General features: G+C 40.5%; 1 protein-coding gene across 1 annotated transcript; it reads right to left on the bottom strand.

The window, feature by feature from the left end:
* Positions 1 to 1,045: 1,045 nt before the first annotated feature.
* LOC132404274 (extracellular calcium-sensing receptor-like) lies at positions 1,046 to 18,779 on the bottom strand. Its single transcript, XM_059988434.1, has 6 exons — positions 18,691 to 18,779; positions 9,424 to 9,709; positions 4,487 to 5,323; positions 3,301 to 3,525; positions 2,074 to 2,197; positions 1,046 to 1,959 (listed from the first exon to the last, which is right to left on the bottom strand). Exons 2-6 carry the CDS (start codon positions 9,673 to 9,675, stop codon positions 1,046 to 1,048), a joined length of 2,352 nt encoding a protein of 783 aa, XP_059844417.1. The 5' UTR covers positions 9,676 to 9,709; positions 18,691 to 18,779.
* Positions 18,780 to 20,285: the final 1,506 nt, after the last annotated feature.

Genomic DNA, 20,285 nt, shown 5'->3' with positions numbered 1-20,285 from the left:
GGGCAAAGTATAAAAGAAATTGGGTGAAGTTGTGAGGGAGGAAGTTCTAAGCTGTTTGGGAAAGTTTTTTTTTTCACACGGGGTGATATGATTCAAACTATGTGCCAGAAGGGGTACTACTGGAAACAGTAATGATAGTGTCGATTAAGAGGCATTTAAAAAGGCACAGGAAAGTTCGTGGAATGGAGGGTTACGGATCATATGTAGGCAAATAAATAAGTTTTTTTTTTAATTTCTCATGACGTTTGGCACAGACTTCGTGGGCCAAAGGGCCACTAGATATGGTCTACTTCTATAAATCAATTCGCATGCGAAAGATAAACACAGAAAAGCAAAATAATAATAGAACTGCAAAATGTGTCAATTATTTGCAGCTTTATAAAACTTTATTAGGGCTGCATCTGGAGTGTTACATAGAGCTTTGGACACCGTAATATCAAAAGGATGTGGAAAATTTGACAATGTGTCGAATAGTTTAACAGGTTGTTGCTTGGATTAGAGGTTTTGGGCTATAATGAAAGGTTGGACAACCTTAGTTTATTTCTCCTGAGCTGAGATGTGATGGATGTTTATATGTTTATGAGAGACATCGATGGAGTGAACAGACAGTATTTTTTTCCAATGGTTGAAATGTCAGAAGGCATTCATTTAAGGATATAGGAGGTCTCTGGAATAGAGATGTGAGTGTCAATCTTTTTACACAGATTGTGGGTGCCTGGACAGCTTTGCTTGTGTTGGTGGTAGGTGCAGAAACATTGCAAAACAGTAAGAGATGTTTAGATAGAAAATGGAAGGTTATTCGGTTTGGGCAGGCAGAATAGATTAGTTTAGCGTCCATTTGATAACGAATTTAATTCGATTGGCACAACATCGGGGGCCGAAGGATCCATTCCTGAGCTGTACTGCATCACGTTCTATATGCTTAACCCAATGAATATTGCTTTGATATAACGGGAGACTTACAAGAATAAAGCAAACAATACACGCTGAAAATTTCAGAAAGTGAAGACATAATCATAAAACATAGTTACTTCCTTATGCATGCTTAAAGCTTGCCGGTTGGCGTTTTGCCCATGACATGTCTCTTTGTGTTTTGCTCTCGTTTAAAGAGTATAATGTAACATTTGGGAGCAAAAATACAGAACAACAACGCGTAGCTGGACGCTAAAATGGCAAAAACTTCCACGGCCACAGTGTACTTCCCAGGAGAATTCACGTAAGCTGGGATAAAGGTAATCCAAACTGCACAAAAGATCAGCATACTAAATGTAATGTGTTTGGCTTCGTTAAAGTTGTCAGGAAGTTGTCGAACTAGAAAGGCGACCACAAAACACACACAGGAGAGGAATCCAATGTAACCCAGCACGCAATAAAACGCAAGTTCAGATGCAACGTTGCATTCAAAAACTATTATCTCGGTAAAATATTCCGTACTCTTCCGAGGGTATGGCGGCGATGTGGCGAGCCAGATGGTGCATATTAAGCACTGCAGCGCAGTAAGGCTTAAGACCGTCAGTCGCTGCTGGGTTGGGCCGAACCACTTCATTATGTTACTGTTAGGCAGAGTAGCTTTGAATGCCAAGACAACAACAATCGTTTTACCCAAAACGCAAGAGACACAGAGAACAAATATAATACCGAATGACGTGTGGCGAAGCATGCAGGACCATGTTGACGGTTCTCCGATGAACGTAACTGAACAGAGAAAGCAAAGCATTAAAGCAACAAGAAGAAGGAAACTTAGTTCTGAGTTATTAGCTTTAACAATGGGTGTCTCTCTATAAGTATAGAACGTTGCAAATGTCAGCATTGTAATACAGAATCCAACCAATGCCAGCATCACCAGGATAATCCCCATCACTTCAGTAAATGATAGAAATTCGATCGCTTTTGCTATGCACTCCACTCGGTTCTCATTGGACTTGTACTCTGGTGGGCATTTAAGGCAATCGGTTGAATCTAAAAAGAAACAAAACAATATAGCTGAATTGGGGAGGAATGTGGACACGTTTATATTTCAAATGTAATTCTGGACTGGCATTCACTTAATGGAATTCCACAAAGATGTCTCACCGGTGGTGTTGCTAATTTCTCCTTCGGGACATTGTACGCAATCATAGCAACACTTAGGTTGTCCTTTTCTGGGAGCCTTCCGTGTTCCGGGATCACAGCTTTCAGAACAGACCGCTCGTGGAACCTATGGCGGGATTAAACACGGAATCTGGCCATTACAATTTAAAGTGGGAGGAAATGGTTTACTTATGTCAAATATGAACTAATTCCAAAACCCGTGGGGTCACTTTCTTGGACGCTACAACTCATGTTCTCAGGAAAGCATACAGAATCCAGGAGGAACTCAACAGGTCAGGCAGCGTTAATGGAACCGTATAGAAACTCGGCTTTTTGATCCACAACGCCTCTTCAGAACTGGAAAAGAAGGGGGGTACGCCGGAATGAAAAGGGTAGGAACAACTAAAGAGTGATAGGTAAAACTAAGTGAGTGGGGAAGGTAAAGGACTGGAGAAGAAGGAATGTGCTAAGACAGGGGAGTGAAGTATGGTGGAGGGGAAAAAAGGGAAGGACAACAGGGGAGGCGATTGGTAGGTGAAAAGAAGAGATAAACGATAAGGCTTGGGATAGAAAAAGAGAGAATGGGAGAGAAAAATTACCAGAAGGGGAAATTGATGTTCGTGCCATCAGGTTGCAGGCTAGCTAAATGGAATATGAGGTGATGCTCCTCAATCTTGAGAGTGGCTGCATCGTGGCAAAATAGTTCATAGACCGACATGTCGGAACAGCTTTGAGGACTGGATTAAAATAGCGCTTTTGGCAGATGGACAAATTTACATCAACCTCACCAATGTAGGGCAGGTGGCTTCGGGAGAACCAGATACAATAGACGACACAAGCTGAATTTCAGTTAAAGTGTTGACTCAGCTGAACGGATTTGTTTGGGACCCGGAATGGATATAGGGGACGAGATAATTGGGCAAGTATAACATATCTAACACTTGCAGAAATGTGTGCCAGGAGGGGGCTTGCGGGGCGGGACGAACGTAAACGGGAATCATAAAGACAACGTTAATGCAGAAAGCGGAGAGTGTTATTGAGGTAAAGATGTGGTTGGAGAAGGGATCTGTATGGATATGGCTGAAGAAATGTTAAATACTGGCTTTATCATTTTGAATCCGGTGTTCTCATGATTAATAAAGTTTTTTTTTAAATCTAAACTCTTATCAGAGTGACCGAATCAATACAAATATTACTGTAACATTCAAGGTCTTTTCACACATCCCTTACCGTGGTTTGTCCTCCCGTCCATACAATTGACTCTTCGGCTAACATAAATTTCTGTGCATCTGGCGCCGCTCCATTATACTGCCCCACTGTGACAGTAACAGCACCGGTATCTGTCGGCTGCCAGTTTACGATGTCATATGTTGGGATCGGATCACCGTTGCTATCGAAATAGATCCTTTCTCCAATTTTTGTTGTGAAGTTTACTGTTTTCATGTAATGTAGAACCTAAATCAGAAATTCATAGTGCAGTGGGAAGTAATGTCGCATCTTCAGGTTCACGATGAACAGGAAATGTTTCAACCAAGTTCACTAAATGTTAAAAAAATGGCGTTACTGCTGGAAGAACTCGCAGGAAGTTTCAGGTCGAGCTTTTTAATCTGGATTCAAAGACAGAGGAGCGAGAGGCAGTATAAAGTAATGTACAGAACAAGAGCCAGCAGCAGATAATTGTATCCAGGTAGAGGGATGATCGGTAAATTGAGGAGGGAGAGCAGAAAATTTCCTAGTTTTTTTTTTCAAAATCACTTTATAAATGCAGGAATTTATTTCACAAACTTTTTTCTGAATTCAATTAAATGCTTACCTTCGAACGTCACATTAACATTGTTTAAAAACTTTACACACGGGGGTAAGTGGTAAATTGGTTTATTGTTGTCATATATACCAAGGTACAGTGAAAACTTCGTGTGCATGCTGTCCAAACAGATCAATACAACTCATTAGTGCATTGAAATCGGTAACAGACTGGAGAATGAATTGTTACCGTTACAGAGCATCTGCAATGGAAGTTGGTTTTATTTTCATTGGAGATACGGCATGGCCTGGCTCTTCCGGCCGAACGAGCCACGCTGCAAGCCTAATGAACACTAGCCTAAGCAAAGGACAATTTACAATGGCTCATTAACATATTAACCGGTATGCCTTTGGATTCTAAGAGCGAACTGGAACATGTGGAGAAACCCAGCACAGTCATAGGAGAATGAACAAACACCTTGCACATGGTGCCAGAACTAAATTCAGAACTCCGAGCCTTGAGCTGCAGTAGCGTCGCGCTGACTGCTACGCTGCCGTAACCCCAGAAAAGCACGGCATAAGGCCATAACAGCCTTATTCTGAGGTAATTTCTGAGGTCCAGCGTCTACCTTATCGCACTAGAGGACTGTTCAATACTCTTAATGGTGCTTACCTGCCACGGTTGGAAGTTTGAAATATGAGCACAACTCTTGTTGGGAAAAGGTCCGTTACCATCTTGGCAGCTGAGCATATCATTGAGAGCGTGGGCGATAGCGTAGGTCGATTTATATACGTTGTAGGTCACTCTGTACTCAGACACATCAGTGAACTCGTTGTGCGCTGTAAGTAGAGTCTCATTACCTGTGCATTCTGGAAGCCCGGAATCGGATTTGTAGTGGACTGTGTTACTTTCTGTATTCCTAAACTTGCAACTGAAAACTCTTTCCCAAAACTCTTGCACTAATGGGTTTCCGGGATAAAGAGACGGGTGCGTGTGCATTAGGAATTCTTTCAACCCTGGCAATCGCACTTTTCGGATTGCAATTCCAATTGTACCGACAACAAACAGTTTACTCTCCTGCGGTGGTAGAACCGGCGTGGTGATCCAAGCCTCGCTTCCTATCCATTGTATACCGGTGATATTCTGCTTTACAACCTCTTGCAGTAATATGCTCATGTCCGCTTGCGCAAGGAAAGCTAATATTACCTTTGTGGAAGATTTTTTTAGGACGTCTATAGTCTGTAGTAATTTCTCCCTTGGGTACGTTATGTGAAAAGTTTCAGAGAAAGCAATGCAAATTCCCATCTCGTTCACAGCTTCATTGAACGCCTGCATCCCAAAATTACCATAGTCATCGTCGCTCCTAATTGTTCCAATCCATGTCCATCCGAAATGTTTGATGAGTTGAGCCAACGCCCTCACCTGAAAGTAATCGCTTGGGATCGTTCTAAAGAATGAGGGATATTCACGTCTGTTGCTCAGACAGGCACACGTGGCGACATAGCTAACCTAGGGGGAGACAGGGTTATAATCGATGTATTACAGTTGTGCATTTAATCTCTACATTGTTACTGCATTCAAATCGCAAAACAAGAGAAAATCTGCATATGCTGGAAATCCGAGCAACACACAACACATGCTGGATTCAGCGTAACTGTATTGCCGAGGGAGCTAGCAAGTCTCCCCGCACAGGATCGAAAGGACTTTTGTAACTCATGACAGATATGTGAAATGCATTAGGTAAGTGTAAATGGGAAAGGTCAATGTTCTGGGTGTTTAGCTCTTTGTCAGTACTTTACGGGTCCGAAAAGCTGCTGAACGTGGACAAAGAGGCACCATCATACGGAAATCAAGCCGGTGGAGACCGGGTGGAAAGATGGGCGCGTTGACTTCCCACAAAAGCCCCTTCACTTCCTGAGATTTTCTGGTGCTTTCCGTTTCTTTTATTATCCAGAATCTAAAGATTTGCTTTTGGTATTCGTGTGAATTATTTTTTTTTGGTCTCCTCTGTCGCTGTGGTGACACCTGTTTGTCCATTGTTATAGAGAGAGAGAGACCTGCAGCCGGTCGAACTGTCTGGTGAACAATTAGATTTTGTTTGACTGCAGATCATGATCTCTTTTTGTGGTCTTTGCTAGTAATCGCTTAGTGGATGGTGAGTGGGGATGCTTCCTACAGAAATAGATGAGGAAAGGGACGGGGAGCTGATACTTTGCTACTGCTTTTGCGTGGAAGGGGAGGTGGCTTTGGGGTTCTCCTACTTTCGGGTATGTCTACGAAGAGAAAGAATGTTCGGCTGTATACTCCATATATTCTCTGATACTAAATGGGAAAGTTGAAACGATTGAAAAGAAAAAAAAAATATTTTAACCGCATTGCAAGAATCTTAATTCAAGCCTGACATTGTGTGTGACATCCAAACACAGATATTTTAGACCGATTGCTCTGTTCTGCATTTTACTGATAGAGGCAAAAATGATCATGAATGGCCTAGACAGGATGGAAAACACACAATCATTTTTTCCAAAAGAAGGTAAAAGCAAAAGGGCAAAGGTTTAAGATCAGGAACGAACATTTTAAAATAAACACCAGGTGCGGATTCTTCACACAAAGGGCAGTACGTATTTGGAATGAGCTGCCAGAAACAGTGCTCCTATCTGTATAATTGCATGGATAAAAGAGGTGTAGACGGGTATAGGCCAAGGTCCGGCAAATGGGACTAGACAATAGACAATAAATGCAGGCGTAGGCCATTCGGCCCTTCGAACCAGCACCGCCAATCAATGCGATCGTGGCTGATCATCCACAATCTGTACCCCATTCCTGCCTTCTCCCCATATCCCTCGACTCCGCTATCTTTAAGAGGTCTGTATAACTCTTTCTTGAAAGTATCCAGAGAAATGGCCTCCACTGCCTTCTGCGGTAGAACATTCCATAGATCCGCAACTCTCTGGGTGGAAAACCTTTTCCTCGACTCTGTTCTAAATGGCCTAGCACTTATTCTTAAACTGCGACCTCTGGTTCTGGACATCCCCAACATCGGGAACATGTTTCCTGCCTCTAGCGTGTCCCATCACTTAATAATCTTATATGTTTCAATCAGATACCCTTTTAATCTTCTGTATTCCAGTGTATACGAGCCCAGTCGCTCCAATCTTTCAACATATAACCGTCTCGCCATCCAGTGAATCATCCTCGTGTAACTATGCTGCACTCCCTCAATAACAAGAATGTTCTTCCTCAAATTTGGGGACCAAAACTGAACACAATACTCCAGGTGTGGTCTCACCAGGGCCCTGTACATCTGCAGAAGGACCTCTTTGCTCCCATACTCAACTCCCCTCGTTATCAACGCCATCATGCCATTAGCTTTCATCACTGCCTGCTGTACCTGCATGCTTATTTTCAGTGACGCATGATCTAGGAGAGCTAGATCTCGTTGTACTTCCCCTTTTCCTAATTTGACTTCATTCAGTTAGTAAGCTACCTTCCTGTTCTGCCAGCAAAGAGGATAACCTGACAATTATCCCCATGACACTGCATCTGCCCACTCACCCAACCTGCCCAAGTCTCCCTACATTCTCCTAACATTCTCCTCATCTTTCACACTACCACCTAGATTTGCGTCACCTGCAAATTTGCTAATGTCATTTTTAATTCCTTCATCTAAATCATTAATGTGTATTGTCAATAGCTGTGATCCCAGCACCTAGCCTTGTGGTACCCCACTAGTCACTGCCTGCCATTCCGGAAAGTACCCGTTAATCCCTACTCTTTGTTTCCTGTCAGCCAGCCAATTTTCTATCCATGTTAGTGACCTACCCGCAATACCATGTGCTCTAATGTTGCCTACTATTCTCCTATGTGGGACCTTATCAAAGGCTTTCAGAAAGTCCAGGTACACTACATCCACTGGTTCTCCCTTGTCCATTTTCATAGCTACATCCTCAAAAAATTCCAGAAGATTAGTCAAGCATGATTTCCCATTCGTAAATCCATGCTAAGTCGGACCGATCCTGTTATTGCTATCCAAATGTGCCGCTATTTCATCTTTTATAATTTACTCCAGCATCTTCCCCACCTGTTATGTCAGGCTACGTGGTCTATAATTCCCTGTTTCTTTTTCTCTCCCTCCTTTCTTAAAAGTGGTGTAACATTAGCTATCCTCCAATCCTCAGCAACTGATCCTGAATCTATAGAACATTGGAAAATGATTAACAATGCTTCCACGATTTCCAGAACCACCTCCTTAAGTACCCTGTGAAGCAGACCATCAAGCCCTGGGGATTTATCAGCCTTCAATCCCATTAGTCTACCCAACTCGCAGGGCAGTCAAGTGGGTGAGAATGAGTGAGGTCAAAGGGTCAATGTCCATGGGTATGATTCTCATTGTAAATAGGGATAATACGCTTCGACAAGTTTGTGCTTGTAACATCTTGAGGCACCAAATATTTGATGCAGTTTTCTTAACCACCACCGCGCCCGCACATCTCGTTAGTAAAAGACGAAAACAGAGATATCATTGTAGTAATGATATGACTAATTGCCTAAGTAAATGTTTAAACTAGGGATAGCTTCAACGCTACGTATCAGTTCGCCGATGCCGCATTTATTGCTGGCAGAAACTCAGATGGTGACAAAGAGGTGCAAAGGAACGAGAAAAATTAGCTGTTTCAGTGGTGTCACAACAGGAACATTGCACTTAGGGTCAGTAAGACCAAGGACGTGATTGTAGACTTTAGGAGTGGAAGCTTGGGGACTACACACTCATCGAGTGAATAGCAGTGGAATTAGTTGTTCCAAAAGCAATATATGACCAAAGGAATCAGTGGTTATAACCAACACTACGATACACTCTATGGCTATATATTGAATCAATGATCGATTTGAGAAGAATTGGTATATCACAGAAAAACCCTAGAAAGTTTCTACAGATTTACCGTGGAGAGAATTTTAATTGGTTGCATCACCGTCTGTTATGGTGGAGCCACTGCATGGGATCGAAAACTGCTGCAGAAACTGGTACGGTAAACATCCAGCTCTGTCATGGACACTAGCCTCCGCAGCGTCGACAACATACTCAAAAGTCGACTCCTCAAAAAAGCAGCGGCTAGCAAAAAGGGCCCGAGTCACCCAGGACATGCTCTTCTCTCATTGCTACCATCAGGGAGGAGTTAGAGTTTCCCGAAGACAAACACTAGGTGGTTTAGGATCAGCTGCTTCCCCACAGCCATAAAATTTTTGAGCTGACAATGAACCAACCTGTTTTTGGAATATTACCTCCCTGTTTTTGCTCTTTATTTGAACTATATCTTATCGTATTTATAGTTTGTTTTTCATGTCTTGCACTGTACTGTTGCCACAAAGCAATATATTTATTGACATAATTCAGCGATATTAACCCTGATTCTGATTCTCAATTTCATTCTGATCAAATAACATGGAAAGCATGCTAGTAAATTAAAGAAAAATCTATTTAATGTGTAGTTCCTACCAGACCTGCGCAAATGCACCAATATACTATTTGTTTAAGAGATTATTTCTGAAAATCTGATCAGCTTCGCAAGGTTACGTACCAGCCAGCCAATAGAAGTTCATGACTTGCTTACCACAGGGATCCGAAAGGGACCAATTAATGACGCGATCCCTAAAGTCTGTGATGATCCAGAATCCCCGACTATAGCAGGAACCACTGGAGCTCTTCGACAGGTCGAATTTGTTGCGTCCAGGCTGTTTAAAAACTCAAAGGCTGCTTTTAATGATACATCAGGCATGCCACAAGAATCGTAAATCCTGTAGCCCAGAATAACGTTTGGAAGCAGTTCCGGATTCTTATTAATCTCCTCTATTGCAAAGATCATCGTTATTGCGAAACGGAAAAGTCTGAAACGGAAGCTACAGAAAATTGAAGAGGGTTTATTTATGAAGAGGGTTGAACAAAATATCACAATTACAAAACGGCATACATACAGTGCCTTGAAAAATAATTCAGACCCACAACTATGTTCACTGGTTGCTGGCTCATTTCCTATATTTGAAATATAGGAAATAAGGATTTTGAGCTGACCTGTAAAACATTGCACATCAAGCCAAATCAAAACAAAAATTCCAAAACCAAAACCAGTTAACATTTTACTTAAAATGAGAAACTAAAATTGGGAGGCAGACAAAAACAGTAATCTCCTTTATAATCACTACGTTAACTTCCCTTGGGTGCAAGATACATATTACCTTATCAAATTACCCAGTTTCTTGAAGTACAAAATTGGAGAATCATCTGAATAGTTACACGCGCTCTCTGCAAAATTCAATAGTATGGTAGATTTCCAACACCAAAATGAAGGCAAAAACACATTCAAGACAAATCAAGGAAATTGTAATAGAGAAGAACAAACCTGGGAATGGGTACAACATCGTATCAAAGTTACTAAATGTATTTCAGAGGTCAGTTTCGTCCATTTTAAGAAAGTGGAACAAATAAAAAACCATGGCAACAGTGCATTTTTCGCAACGCCCCTCTAAAGGTAGTCGCCACAGAAGCTTGATATTCTCACGCCAATTCTAAATCACTCTGAAAAATGGTCTTGAAGAGAGAAAAGACAGTACGGCTGAAGGCTGTGAGATGTCACCTCCAGGGTGGTAATTTCTGGCTTGGTGTCTGTCACGCGCCAGTAAGGGTAGAAACAGGATGATTTCGCAGCGACGTGCGTAGCTGAGAAGCCGGCACAGGCGGCAGGGCTTCGTGTTCTTGAATCATTGGAATCTTCGCTGGGGGTGCTATTACATGTAAAATCAGGGACGGGTTGCATCTAACAAGAGGGGGCCCAATATTCTCGCGGGCACGTTTGTTAGATCTGTTGGGGAGTGTTTAAACTAATAAGGCAGATGGACAGGATTCGGACTGAAGCTACTCTGATAGGACGGTGGGTTAAAAAACAATACCAAGGTAGCGTACAGTCAGACTGTCAGGAAGGGCAGGAAGATGATAGGACAAAACTGCATCCAGCAGAATGTATATCAGAACATTACGGATGGGGAAACAAAAAGCATTACAATACAGTACTGGAAGTGGAATATCTCAATCTATGCAGTATAAGAAATAAGGTGGAGGACTTTGTTGCACTACTACATATTGTCGTGTAAGTTCTACGAGGCGCTGGTAGCCAGTGCTATAATGTTTGCTGTTCTGTGCTGGGGCAGCAGGCTGAGGGTAGCAGACAACATCAGAATCAACAAACTCATTCGTAAGGCCAGTGATGTTGTGGGGGTAGAATTGGACTCTCTAACGGTGGTGTCTGAAAAGAGGATGCTGTCCAAGTTGCATGCCATCTTGGACAATGACTCCGATTCACTCCATAATGTACCAGTTAGGCACAGGAGTACATTCAGCCAGAGACTCATTCCACAGAGATGTAAAACTGAGTGTCATGGGAAGACATTCCTACCTGTGGCCATCAATCTTTACAACTCCTCCGTCGGAGTGTCAAATACCCTGAGCCAACAGGCTGGTCCTGGACTTATTTCCACTTGACATGATTAAGTTATTATTATTTAATTATTTATGGTTTTATATTGCTACGTTTCTTCACTATTCTTGGTTGGTGCGGCTGTAACGAAACCCAATTTCCCCTCGGGATCAATAAAGTATGTTTGTCTGTCTGTCTGTCTGTCTGTCTGTCTGTCTGTCTGTAAGATGATGTAACCATGACTGAATCGTGGCCGAAGAATAGTTGAAGTTAGGAAGCTGAATGTCCAAAATAATACATCGTCTCAGAATGATCGGAAGGTTCACAGAGGGGGTGGTATGGCTCTGTTGGTTAAAAAAAAAAGTAGACTGGGAAAATTGGGAAATTCGGGTTAGTAATGGATCTCAAGAGAGTGAATTTACTGAATCCCTGGGAGATTACTTTTCAGCATAGTTTGCCACTGAGCCTACTAGGGGATCATGTATAGTGGATTGTGTGCTGCGTAATGAAACAGAGCCGATTAGGGAGCTTGGGTTTCTGGAAAAAATTAGGAGGTTGCAGGATAGATGTATTCCAAAGTAAATTATACACAAATGGAAAAATAGTACAGCCGTAGTTAACAAGGGAAGTCAAAGTTAATGTAAAAGCAAAAGAGGGGAAATGCCACAAAGCAAAAAGATATCTAGAGGTTATCGGATTGAGAGGCTTTAAAAATAAACAGATAGCAACGAAAAGACTCATTAGGAGGGATACATTAAATATGAAAGCAAGCTGGTTATCAATGTCAAGGTGAATAGAAAAAAAATACTTTATCAGATAAATAAAACAAAATAAAATAAAGATGAAAGTGGATATAGGACTGCTGAAAAATGACACCTGATAAATTACGGGGGAGAAGGAGATTGTCGAGAAGTACTCAAAACGCTTTCAGCTGGATAAAGGTACATAACTACCAGGTAAAGGCCAGATAAACAGCACCCTAGGGTCTGAAAGTGGTAGGGGTAGAAATTATGGAGGCATTAATAATGATCTTTCAAGAACCATTGAACTCTGTCATGATTCCGGAAGACTAGAAAAGTGCAAATACTGCTCCACTCTTCTTATGAAATGAAGGAGGCTGCAGAAAGTAGAATATAGACCAAATATATGTCTCGCCGTTACGGAAGCCGTTGGTGTCAATTCATAAGGATGTGGTTATGTATTATATGGTGACACAGGACAAGATAGAATAAAGTCAGCATCATTTCCTTATGGGAATGTCTAGCCTTCGAGGAAATTAGAAGAAAGATAGATAAAAGGGGTTCATTGGTTCCGGTGTATTTGGATGTTCAGAAAACACTTGACAAGGTGTCATGCATGCGTCTGTTCACCAAGTTAAGAGCCCATGGTATTACAAGATAGTTATTAGCATGGTCAGAGGTTTGGCTGACTGTATGAAGGTAGCGAGGGGAAACAAAAGTATTTTTGTTTTTAATTGGAGGCCAGTGATTACTGTTGTTTTGCAGGGTTCTGTATTGGGAATACATTTTTATACTTTATATTAATTATTTGAATGCTGAAATAGATACCTTTGCTGCAAAATTTGCAGAAGATTCGAAGATTCAGGGACAAGCAGGTAAACAGGAATGCTCCAGCAATACTTAAACAGATTTGGAGAATGGGAAAGAAAGTGGTTAATGCATTTATTAGGAAATAATTGAGCCGATTATTTTCTAAACGAGGAGAAATTCCAAAAATCTGAGATGCAAAAGGTCTTGGGAGTCCTTCTGTAGAACACCTTAGAGGTTAACTTGCGGATTAAGATGATGATGAGGAAAGAAATTGCAATGTCATTTCAAGAGATCTCGGTTTTAAGAGCAGGGATGTGATGCAGGGGATTTAAAAGGCACGGATGAGGTTTCAGCTTCAGTACTGTGAACAGTTTCGGGCTTTTTATCTAAGAAAATATGTGAAGACATTGGAGATGGTTTAGCTGAGATTCATCAGGATAACTGCTGGAATAAAATGGTTAACGTATGAGGCGCACACAATAATAAACACAAAGTACTCTGCAGATGTTCTGGTCAAATCAACACGTACAACACGCTGGAGGAACTCAGCAGATCGGGCAGCATCCGTTGAAACGAGTTCTCAACGTTTCGGGCCGAAACCCTTCGTCAGGACATAGGTGGAACGTTTAGTGGCTCTTGACCTGTACTGTCTGGAATATGGAAGGAAGAGGGGAGATCTCATTGAATCATTTCGAATGTTGAAAGGCCGAGACAGAGCAAACGTGGATTGGTGTTTCCCGTGGTGGAGGAGTCTCGGACATCTAGGCAGAGTCTCGGGATAGAGAGCCGTCCATTTAAAACAGAGAAGCAGAAACATTTCTTTAGCTAGATGTTTGTGAATTTGTCGGATTTGTTGCCACAGGAAGCGATGGAGGCCGGGTCGGTGTATTTAAGGCAGAGTTTGATAGGTTCTGACTGGCCTCGGAATCAAAGGATATGGGGAGATAACCTGGGATAAGGTCTGAGGAAGGGAAAAAAATGACCAGCCAAGATTGACTGGCGGAGCTGACTCGATAGGACAAATGACTTAATTTTGCTCTTTTGTCGTATGGTCTCATGTTCTTCTGGTCTAAATCTCCGGCAAGACCTCAAGATTGCTATCGGCTACAGTTCCCAGAGCTTGAGCAATGTTGATAAAGGGGGATGGGTAAATTTTGCTCCATCACGTTGCTCAAAGCTTATAAAGACTCAGCCAAAAGACTACTGTCTGTATTAGCTGTGAGACGTAGCTCTGTTATGTACTAATCGGAACAATGTGAATACTTTTGATGTGTAGAAATTTCAGTTTGTGTATTTTCCGTTTTTGAATCATTTCATTTTTCTCTCTTTTTGGGATCTACGCTGAAACAAGGAAAATGCGATTAACAAATTACATTTCTAAGATAATTCGATTAAAATCTTTGGTTTTAATACACACTTCTGTGAACAAAAGGTTGGGGACTGAATAATTTTTCAAGGTAGTTCATAAAGGATTAAATTTTTTTATTTTTTGTGGTGTAATATATAATTGATGTAGAAAATTATACTGCACTAATCTTAACCGAACATTTATTGTATTTGTCATACTGTCAAGGCATAGTCTTGACCAATTTGTTTCTTCAATTTTAATATTCAAATCACTTTCCCATTTTTGTCTTGACTTATGGACTCCTTGCTTAATTACCTGTCTTTGAATCAAATTATACATGCAAGATACAAATTTTTTGATATTTCCTTTTTGAATTAAAATTTCTATTTCATTAGATTTCGGCAATAACATTGTTTGACCTAATTTTTCTCTTAAATAAGCCCTTAATTGAAAGTAACAAAATAAAGTGTTGTTTGATATTTTATATTTATTCTTTAATTGTTCAAATGACATTAATATACCTCCTTCAAAACAATTCCCTATATATCTAATCCCATTTTGAATCCAATTATATAAAAGTTGATTGTCCATTGTAAAAGGAATAAGTCTATTTTGAATTAAAGATCTCTTTGCTAATAAAGATTTTTTTATCTCATCATCAACATTTATCTTATTCCATAAATCAATCAAATGTTTTAATATAGGAGATTCTTTCTTTTCCCGTATCCATTTAGATTCCCATTTGTATATAAAATTTTTGAAAATTTGGAGCCCTTATTTACAAAAGATAGGATTAAATATATAGATGCTTTTAAGATGAAACAATTGGTTATTAGGGGAAAGAAATAAATATACATATTAAAATTATTACGAACTCCATGGAGCATGTGGAGATCTTCCAACCACCAGGCATTCTTTCTTTCTTTCTTTCTTTCTTTCTTTCTTTTTTTTCTAAGGGGCAGTTAGGGGGGAGGGGTTAAGGGGAGGGGGTATGGGTTATATACATTGTTTTTTTCATACTTTGTAATCATTTAAAAATGCAATAAAAAATTATTTTAAAAAAAAAAAAAAAAAAGGTAGTTCATAAAGGCAAAACCAAGCGGAGTCACTTTCAAGATAGACACCAGAAACTACAGATACCCTAATACGGCGCAATAAATAACAAGCTAGGGGAATTCAGCATCAGTGCAAGGTAAGGAATTGTGAACAATGCGGGTAGAGATCCTACATCCGTACCTGGACTAGGATTTGGACAACTAATTATTTCCTCCTGAGATCTTCCAGCCTATAGTTTGTTGCTTAAAATTAAGTTACCTCGATATTAAGAAAGAATAATATTTCATTCATGTACTGACAGAAACAGTTCGAATCTTCCTGTACGGATCCTTAATAAAGAAATCATCACTTACAATGCGCTTTATCAAAATTAATGCCACTGTTAAATGCACAAAAGTTTTCAAACCATTTAAACTTCAGCAATATGATGGAGAATTGTAACTTAGGACGCAAGATTTCAGAATTTATGAAAAGAGAAATTGAGTTTATGTCTCAGAAGGAATATTATTCGCTATATCTAAGTAGGGTAGCATTATTTTCTCTCCATGCCATTTTTTCGCATTTGTCGTCGGGAAGGACGTACAACAGCCTTTGGTCCCACACCATTTGGTTCAGGAGCAGTCCTGAAGCAACGGGGATAACTTCACTCAGCTGAACATTCAACTGATTCCATAGCCTGTGGACTCACTTCCAAGGACTCAACAACTGGTGTACCCAATGTTATACAATAGTTATTTATCTGTTGTTGTTTCTCTTGTTATTATTATTATTATTATTATTATTATTATTATTATTATTATTATTATTATTATTATTATTATTATTATTATTATTATTATTGTTGTTGTTGTTGTTGTTGTTGTTGTTACTACTACTACTACTACTACTACTACTACTACTACTGTTGGTGTTGTTGATATTATGATTATATTATTCTTCAATTGCTTTTCAGTACACGCTGGAAAAACACGAAGTATGGGCATTGAAAAGCAAGGTCGTTTGTCAATTACTAGGAACATTCCGACTATTCATTGGGGTGTTGTATTACGGTTTGCTGAAGATTTATCCAGATATTACTATGTAGCCTATTATGTAGTGCCTTTGGGATGACACCAGTTTTAGATATTACTATCACGACAGTGTAAACCTTATTCATCCTCCAAAGTCTTTCAGTTACATCTTTTAATTCAGCATTTTTTCTGGGATTTTTCACATCTTGATTTCTCTAAGTTATGTGTGTTTGTAATGGCTATTTCCATTAAATAAGCTGTACTTGCTTGTTTATCTTGTAGTATTAATTGCTTTATTCGATCCATCGAGTCTACTTCGCTATTCCATCGTGGTTGATTTATCGTGCCTCGCAATCTTATTTTCCTAACATCTCCCTGTAACCTTTCACACACTCCATAATCAAGAACCTATCAACCTCCACCTTATATCAATCCAAAGTCCTCGATGTCATGGCCGCTAGTGTCTTTTCCAGAGATTCAGCACACTCCACACCTCGGTAACTGGATTCAAAGTTAATGTCACTCCATTCTGAAGACGTACCATTTGGTCTCAGACTCTCCCTATCTCCCCCTCCTCTTTGGGATCTAAATTCACTAGTCACCTGATTTTCTGAATAAGCCTGCATAAGACCATAGGATAGCGGAGGAGAATTATGCCATTTGTCCCATCGAGTATGCCTCGCCTTTTAATTATTGCCCATCGAATTTTCTCTTAGCCTAAATCTCCTCCCTTCTCCCCGTATTCTTTCGTGTCCTGACCAATCCAGGATCCATCAACATTATCCTAGAGCATACATGACGAGCTGGCTTCACCGGCTGCTTCTGGTAAAATATTCCACAGACTCAATGCTTTCTGTCCTGACTATTCTGTTCAGGTCTTAGGCGCTCCATCATAGGAAGCAATCTCTTCACATCCACTCTGCAATCACCATTCACCATTATACGTATTTTTATACGGTCATCCCTCGTTCTTCTGAATTCCAGAGAATAAAAGCCCAGGGCCATTAAGCCCTCCTCATATGCTAAGCCATTCAATCTTAGAATCATTTTCGTTAAGCTCCATTGAACCCTCTCCAGTTTCAACACATTCTGTCAAGTATAAGAGGCCCAGAACTGCTCTCAATAGTCAAAATAAGTCCTCACCTTTGTTTTTAAGGTCTCAACTTCACATCCTTGCTTTTATATTCTAGTCCTTTTAAAATAAATATGAACATTGCCTTTGCCTTCTTTATCACCGATGCACCCTACAGTTTGACCTTTAGGAGATCACGCACAAAGACTCTCAAGTCCCTCTGTCTCTCCCTTTTTTATATATTTTTCCCATTTAGAAAATAGTCTATCCTTTCATATGTTCTACCAAAGTGCATGGCCATACACTATCTATCGTTATAGTCCATCTGCTATTTTTGCATAATCTCCTCATCTAAGTGCTTCTGTAGCGTCTCTATTCCTCAAAAGCACTTGTACCTCAGCTATATTCATATCGTCTGCAACATTTGCCACAAAGCCAACAATTCCATCGTTCAATTCGTTGCACATAACGTAAAGCAAATTGGTCGCAGTACAGAATCCTGTGGAATACCTCTTGTCATATGCAGCCAACCGCAAAAGGCTATTTTATTCCCACTCTTTCCCAGCTGCTAAGCAAACCTTGTTTTATCCACACTAGAATCTTTTCTGTAATACTAAGGGCTCGTGAGCAGCTTCATGTATTGCACCTTGTCAAATACACCACAACAACTGATTCTCAATTGTCTAATCTGTTTGTTCTTTCTTCAAAGAATTCCAATACTTCTTTCAGGCACGTTTTTCCCTTGAGGAAATCATGATGACCACACCTATTCTATCATGCACCTCGAGCATCATATCATGCATCCCAAAACAACATCCTTAACAATCGAATCCATCATCTTCCCATACACTGTCAGACTAACGACCTATAGGTTCCTTAATTCTGCCTCTCTGCCTTCCTAAAACCTTTTTCCATTTTCCAGAATCATGTCATAATCTCTTGATTCTCGAAATATCATTACTAATATCTCCACGATCTCTTCAGCCACCTCTTTCAAACCCCTGGCATGTGCACCAGCTGGTATAGGTGGCTTATCTATCTTCACACCACTCAGTTTCCCAAGAACCTTCTCTCTTTTGCGGTAATTTCACGCATTTAATTTTTACACTAAATTTCAATACATTGTTATTTGCATCTAGCGGTTGCGCTTTCCGATGGACATATGATTCTTCTGAACCTTCCTCTGTGAGTAAAAAATCAGGATTCATGATTCAAACCAAAAGGAAGATAAATTTTACATGATATATTTTGCCAATTGGTAAAATGTAACATTCATAATCTCAAAATAAAAAAAGCTTCATCCAGAATCACCAATACTTTACATCAACAAAAATTAGAAAACCCGCAATAAGATAATTACAAACGTATACTGACAGTCTGCATTTTACCGCTTGCGGCTGCGTTCCAAAAGAAATATCTTGATCTTCTACGTCGACGTGGACACTGAAAACTCCGCCGAGGACAATATCAGCTTCCTTGGAAAACCCGAGCAAACCGAAATCATTCCAGCGTTTGCAATTTGCTTCCCCCGTCGGTCGGGCTGGCATAAGGGCAGACAGTAACAGCAGGCAGCAATGTAGACAATGCATCGTAACCGAGAGGAGTTGTTCTCACGCTAACTTCCCGATCCTTTCCTCATCTTTTTATACTGAGAGTTCGTGACAAAGTAAACGTTCAGATCTGCCACCTGTCTCTTACTCGAGGGACGGAGGCATAATTTCCAAAGAAGTAATTAATGACACAGTCACGAGTAAAAAAACAAATGCCGAGTACGCTCGACATCCCCGGGTTCCGTAACAAAGAGCAGCACCCTGGATCTAATCAAGCTGTCTTCCCTGGTGTAATCTGAAGTGCCTCCCGGCTACCCACTTCCTGGTGAATATCAACAAACTAATTGATTCAGTCAGGAAAGCATGATTTTATATTAATCCGCACTGGATAGTGATATTTGTTGTTGTCCATATGGTCCAAACAGCACCAGTTCGTACAAGGTTGGGACAGAGAAAAGGGGAGACAGAAATGTTGGGCCAATGGGCGTGTTTCTACCCAGTTTCACTCTCCGTTCACTGATACTGATCACAATCTGTCTCGTCTAAATCTAGGTTAAAGTTGAGATCGGGGTATTGAAAGGAACTGGGAGGACAATCTTCTCATAAACAGGTGGTGTGTATATGAACATGCTGCCAGCGGGACAATTACTAAATTTAAAATACTTTCGGACAGATGCTTGGATTTTCAGGTTTACAAGGATATTGGTCAGCTGCAAGAAAAAACTCAATGGGCGGAATGTCCTATATCTGATCCTACGTCTATCATTTAGGGCCCTTCTTAAGAAACCTGTCTTAAATCTAAAGCCTTATTATTTATGATGATAAATGTATAAGTGCTTGTGACAAGGTGGAAACTTTGATTAACAGCGAAAGGAATAGACAGAAAGAATGTGGTCTCCATCTCCAGGTTGAATTAAACACAGCAGAGCCAACACAATAGATAATGATTTAAATTGTCACACAGCAGCTATATGACTAGGAACAGAACTCAGTCATTTGGCTCCTCGAGACTGTGATTTTATTCGATCGGTCCTGAGTTTTATTCCTCTCAACCCCATTCCTCTGCCTTCTTCCTGTAACAGTTGACACACTTACTTAGAAGGAACATATCAAACTCCACTTTAAAGACAGCATATCCAATCACTTGTCCTTCATAGCCATCATCGGCAAAGAAATGCACAGTCTCACGAACCTCTGGCAAAGAAATTCCTCCTAATCTCTGTTCTTCATGATGTCCCTCTATTCTGAGCACGTGCCCTCTGATTCTCGACACTTCCGGCTCTTAGAAATATCCTCATCACATCCATTCTATCTAGATCATTCAACGCTTGATAGGTTTCAGTGAGGTGTCTCCTCATTCTTCAAAAAATCCAGTATGTACAGGCCCACAGCCATCAAATGATGCTCAAACGTTAACCC

Source organism: Hypanus sabinus, chromosome 2 (genome assembly GCF_030144855.1).
Source record: "Hypanus sabinus isolate sHypSab1 chromosome 2, sHypSab1.hap1, whole genome shotgun sequence".
Classification (NCBI taxonomy): domain Eukaryota; kingdom Metazoa; phylum Chordata; class Chondrichthyes; order Myliobatiformes; family Dasyatidae; genus Hypanus; species Hypanus sabinus.
Note: the sequence above shows the minus strand (reverse complement) of the source record. Positions and strands in the feature narration are given on the sequence as shown.

Bases quoted from the DNA above. Each gene is read 5' to 3' on its own strand.
- LOC132404274 (XM_059988434.1), bottom strand. From the start codon at position 9,675: ATGATCTTTGCAATAGAGGAGATTAATAAGAATCCGGAACTGCTTCCA. The intron at 2,198-3,300 runs GTAAGGGATGTG...ATCCCGCCATAG, and splicing joins GGACGGGAGGACAAACCACG to GTTCCACGAGCGGTCTGTTC. The intron at 1,960-2,073 runs GTGAGACATCTT...GTTTCTTTTTAG, and splicing joins AGAAATTAGCAACACCACCG to ATTCAACCGATTGCCTTAAA.